We start from the raw sequence: 4858 nt of genomic DNA on the forward strand, positions 1-4858 counted from the left end.
CCCCCCCCCCCGATCCCGCACCTGGTATTTGGCCAGCTCCCCGCTCCGCCGGTCCCGCAGCCCCTCCAGCTGCCGGTGTAACGCGCCCACCGCCCCCCGCAACGCCTCCACCTCGGCGGCTCGGGCTCGCAGCAGCCTCCGGTAACCGGCGGCCTCAGCACGGGCACGGAGCACCGCCTCGCCGCCGCCGCCCCACCGGCACCGGGGCCGGCCCTCGGCCGCGCTCATCCCGGTGGTAATGCGGTTCCACCCCTCCGCGTCACGGAACCGCAGCCAATCCCGCCGGTACCGGGTGTCCGACTCCTCCCGGTAGCAACGGAGAGGGGGAGCCGGCAGAAGCCTGTCCCCCAAAAGTGGGGTGAGGGGCTGCAGCATGGTGGATAGCGGCGGGGTGGGGGCCAAGGTCGAGTTCAGGGTCAAGGTCATCGCTGTTACACCCCTTCCCCCTTCATTCCCTCCATCATCATCAACAGAGGCTGGAGTCGGGCTGGATGGTCCTGGCGGGGGGAACCCCCACTTAGGGGGTCACTGAGGAGGGGGTGCAGCGATTTCCCAGAAGGAGGGGAATTCAGCCCCTCTGCACCCCACGAGTGTCCTGTGGGTCACACCAAGGCTCAGGCCACGGGAGGTGATGGCAGTCCCGCAGGGAGTCGGGGACTGGTGCGATCCATCGGTATGGGGGGCACCCCGAGTCCATGGCGGGGGGCTGCGGGGGCACGTCCAGGCCCAGGGAGCTGACAGACCAGTGGGTGGGGGGCCGGGGGCCCAGGCCATCAGTCTGTCCCACCACTGGGGGGCTGGGGTGGCACGGTCCTTCATCCAGCCCGGAGGGCACAGATGGAAGCCGGAGGTGGCAAACTCCGACCGGGATAAGGCAAGTGGTGCGGGTGGTGCAGACCCCGCTGTGAGGGTGGGGGGTTTCCAGCACCAGGAATGGGAGGTCCAAGCCATGCCCTGCTCCAGGTGGGCTGGGGGCTGTGGGGTCCAAGGGGAGCCAGCCTGACCCACGGAGCTGCTGGTGGGGGAGCTGCAGAACCCTGCCAGGTGTGGGGGCTCACTCCTGGCCCACTCCCAGGGGTTCCGGGCAGGGGGCTGCAGGTGTCCATGGGGTGTAGAGGCCCAGCCCTTGACTCCCACAGGTCTGGGCAGGGGGCTACAGACATCTGTGGGGTGCAGGGGCCCAGCCTTGGGCTCCTGGGGGTCAGGCAGGGAGCTGCAGAGGTCCATAGGGTGTGGGGGTCCATCCCCGGGCTCCTGGGGGTCCAGGCAGGGGGCTGCCCACAGCAGTGCTCCAGGTGGGATTTGGTGAAGCTTTGAGTCCAACCACAGGGGCTCAGCCTCCCTCCTGGGTGGTCCTGGGGGGCTGTCCACAGCAGGGAGGGGGCTGCCAGTGGGGGGCTCCCAGGAAGCTGCAGCCCCTTCCCTGCCATGGTCCAGACTCAGAGCCCACCGGGCTCCCACTGCCACCTCCAGGCACATCAGCAGCACCCAGGGCCCTCACACCACAGAGGCCACCCCCGAGACCGACGTCACCTTGTTGTCCTCGGCCCAGGGCTGGAGGTTCTGCAGGGCGTAGAGCGAGGAGTTGTGCATGCAGAGCGGGTCCTGCGGCAGCGGCTGCGCCAGGCTCTTCTGGAAAGCCTCCTGCTGCAGGTGCAGCATCAGCCGGTTGGCCTGCTGCCGCTCTGCCTCGCGCTCCTCCGCCGTCTGACGCCTGCAGACACCCACCGTTGGCACGGACCGCAGCTGGCACTGCCACGTGCCAGTGGGCTACTGCCCCCCAGCCCTGCCCCTCATCTCCTTACTACTGCCATGTGCCACTGTGGCACATCCCACAACACCAGCAGACCTCACCCAGCCGGGCACAGGGGGTGCCACGGTGATGGGCAGCCCATCCCATCCATTCCTGGTTCATCCCAGTCCCATCCTCTCCCAGAACGTGGGGCTTGGGTGCAGCACAGGGCAGCTGCTGGAAGGATGTGGGGTTTGGGGCTGCCAGAGGGATACTGGGGTGGCTGACAGAGGGATATTGGGGTGGCTGACAGAGGGATGAGGGGATTGGGGCTGTCAGAGGGATGGGGGGCTCATGGTTGAGGCGGCTACCCCCGGGCCATCCTTGTTACCTCCACTTGGTGCGGCGGTTCTGGAACCAGGTCTTGACCTGGGCATCCGTCATTTTGAGCGCCTTGGCCAGGGTGGCACGCTCGGCCGAGGCCAGGTACTTCTGCCGGTGGAAGCGCTTCTCCAGCTCGCAGATCTGCACCCGGGAGAAGGATGTCCGCGGCTTCTTGCGCTTGGGCGGCGTCCGGTTCTGGTACGGGTGCCCGATGCGCCGTGTCGCCGCGAAGGGCGACAGCGCGGCTGCGGGGAGAGCGGGGTGATGTGGGCTCAGGGGGACCCCGGCAAAGCACAGCAGAGCAGGACCCTGGGGGGATGTCAGGGGGCTTGGGGCCATGGGAATGGGGAGCTCAAGGGGGGCACGTTGGCATGAGGAGCTCTGGGGGGGCCACTGCGACTTGGAGCTCCAGGGGAGCCACCAGTGCTGCCTGGGAGAGGAGGGGAGGGGGACACCCAGTGTCGTCCCCACCCACTCCCCCAGCCCAGGGACCCGGGGGCAGCTCAAGACATGGCAGGAGGGAGGATCCTTCCCCTTTCCTACCCCACGGCACGATCCCTCCCCAGCCCAGCGGTCGGCACTGGAATGTCGGGGTGAATGGGCTGGCCCCGTCACAGGACTGATGTGGAACCATCAGGCTCCGACCGCACAAAACCACCCTCCCCTCACACCGAGCCCTGCCGCAGCCCCCGAGGAGCCGTCGCGGCACTGCAGGGGCCGCCCAGCCCTGCCAGAGAGGGGATGGGACCGCAGAAGCTGTTGGGAGGCAGACAGTGTCTCTTTCCATGTGCCAGCAGTGCCTGAGCTGGTCACTAGCAGCTGCCCGAGTGCCAGGGGCCGGGGAAGGGGCTGTCCCTGCCCAGCTGAGGTGTGAGCCAGCCCCGGTGAGGCCAGCGTGCCACATCCCAGCCCCAGAAGCTGCCAGAGCTTCAGGGAGCATCAGAGTAGTGAAGAGCATGGAGGAAACAGAAGGCTTGGCGGGGTCAGCCCCCAACGCCTGCACCCCTCCTGCTCTGGCAGCGGCCTTGGCCAAGCCATGACCCCATGGCCCCATATCCCCATGGCACCACAGCCGTCACCAGGGCCAGCACCGCATGGGCAGGGCTGCACATGGCCGGGACCATGGGTAGCCATGGTGCCCCAGGCCCCCATGGCACAGGGATGTGGGGCACAGCCCCACAGCAGCCCAGGGACCCCCTGGCGCCCACAGACCCTCCCTCCCACCCGCACCCAGGAGGCCACCTGGCCGCCGGCGGGGGCAGACACGGTTGGCGCAGGTGGAGCCATGCAGTCGGGGGGACGGAGGCCCCCGCGCCCCCTCCCCGCACGGGGCGGCCCCTCGCCGGGACCAGATGCCTCCTGCCCGCAGCCCACCCCAAGGCCAGCGGTGCTGAGTGATGGCTGCGGCTGGGAGACCCCGTGCCGGGGAGGGGCCGCCCCGTCCACCCAACGCTGGCGCCAGGCAGGAGACGAGGACGTCACCCGCCACCCCTGCGCGGGGACGGTGCTTCGTCACCGCTGCGATGGCTGGGTGGGCCGGGAGGCGAACACGGTTCTGCTGGCGCCCGGGCGGGACCACCACAGCCCCCAGCCTCCCACCCCACACCGCCCCATCGCCCACACGGCCGGCACTCGGCCCCCAGCCCCGCACGGCCTCCAGCCTTGTCCCCGCGTGTGGCCACACACTGTGGACGTGGCAGTGCCGCCATCTTGGGCGGGAGCAGAGCCGAGCCAGGCCGGGGGTCTCCGGCACCCACACACGGCCCCAGTGCCCGGGACCCCAACCTCAGCACCCGCTCCTGCTACTCGGGGGTGCAGCAACCAGCACCCTCGCCCCAGCACTGGTGCTAAACCCCCACCACAGCGCGCAGCCGCAGCCCCACCGGCAGCACCACAGCCCCTCGCCGCCTCCCCAACACCTGCATCGCCACAGGGCCGCCCTGGCCTCTCCCGCAGCACCGGCATTGAGTGTTCCACACTGATCCCTGCACGTTCAGATCTGGGATCCCATGCCCAGACACCCCACAGATGCTCCCCACCACCGCGCCCACCGTCCGGGGTTCACAAGGCTGGGGCATCTGCTCTGTGCATGGACAGGCTTTGTCCTGCAGTCCCACGGTGGGTCCCCCACCCTGCAATCCTGTCCCCACAGAGCCCCCACACCACATCTCACACCCCGCAGAGCCCCCCACCCTACCCTGCGTTCCAAGGGAGCCCTCACTCCGCACCCCACAGAGCACCCACCCCACACCCCGGCTCCCCACAGCCTCCAGCAGCTCCCGGTTACAGTGGGACAGGGTCGCCACCCGGCGCCTCCGAACCGGGGAAAGGACCAGACACGGAGTGGAGCTCGAGACCGGAGCCTGGTGGGACCCCTCAGGCTCCACCCGGAGCTGCCGGACTCTGTCCGGTGCCGCGGTGGAGCCTCCGGTGGCCGCGTCTACCCCGAGCCGCTTTCGCGGGCCCCGACGGCGGCGGGCGAGGACCGGGCGCTGTGGGAACCTGTGGAGCGCACGGTCGCCATCCCAGTCCGGTCCCCGCGTCCGCTCCGACCCGCGCCGCGCCGCGCCCGCCGCGCCGCACCGCACCGCACCGCACCGCCCCGACGGAACCCCGGGAGCCGCCGGTGCCGTGTGAGTCCCTGGAGCCGTCAGTAGCCGCCGGTAGCCGCCGGTAGCCGTCCCGCCCGCTCACCTGAGAGCCGGTCTTTGGCGATGCGGCGCGTGGTCTCCATCCAGGGGA

The 4858-nt window shown here is 69.9% G+C and overlaps 2 protein-coding genes across 2 annotated transcripts in view; both read right to left on the reverse strand.

Annotated features, from left to right (window-relative positions):
* The window catches only part of LOC121676761 (alpha-internexin-like), a 1693-nt gene extending 1170 nt beyond the window's left edge, over positions 1 to 523 (reverse strand). The window contains exon 1 of the mRNA XM_042053692.1: positions 22 to 523. Within this exon, the coding sequence (XP_041909626.1) occupies positions 22 to 426 (405 nt within the window). The 5' untranslated portion in view covers positions 427 to 523. The remainder of the gene's footprint in view (positions 1 to 21) is intronic.
* A 974-nt stretch (positions 524 to 1497) lies between these two features.
* Positions 1498 to 4858, reverse strand: part of TLX2 (T cell leukemia homeobox 2) — a 3996-nt gene continuing 635 nt past the window's right edge. The window contains exons 2-4 of the mRNA XM_042053433.1: positions 4811 to 4853; positions 2124 to 2361; positions 1498 to 1714 (exon numbers count right to left, since the gene is read on the reverse strand). Coding sequence (XP_041909367.1) covers positions 1498 to 1714; positions 2124 to 2361; positions 4811 to 4853 — 498 coding nt within the window. The remainder of the gene's footprint in view (positions 1715 to 2123; positions 2362 to 4810; positions 4854 to 4858) is intronic.

This window comes from Corvus kubaryi, unplaced genomic scaffold (genome assembly GCF_017639235.1).
Source record: "Corvus kubaryi isolate FWS band 111438036 unplaced genomic scaffold, C.kubaryi_AGA036_p1.0 split1-131, whole genome shotgun sequence".
NCBI classification, from domain to species: Eukaryota; Metazoa; Chordata; class Aves; order Passeriformes; family Corvidae; genus Corvus; species Corvus kubaryi.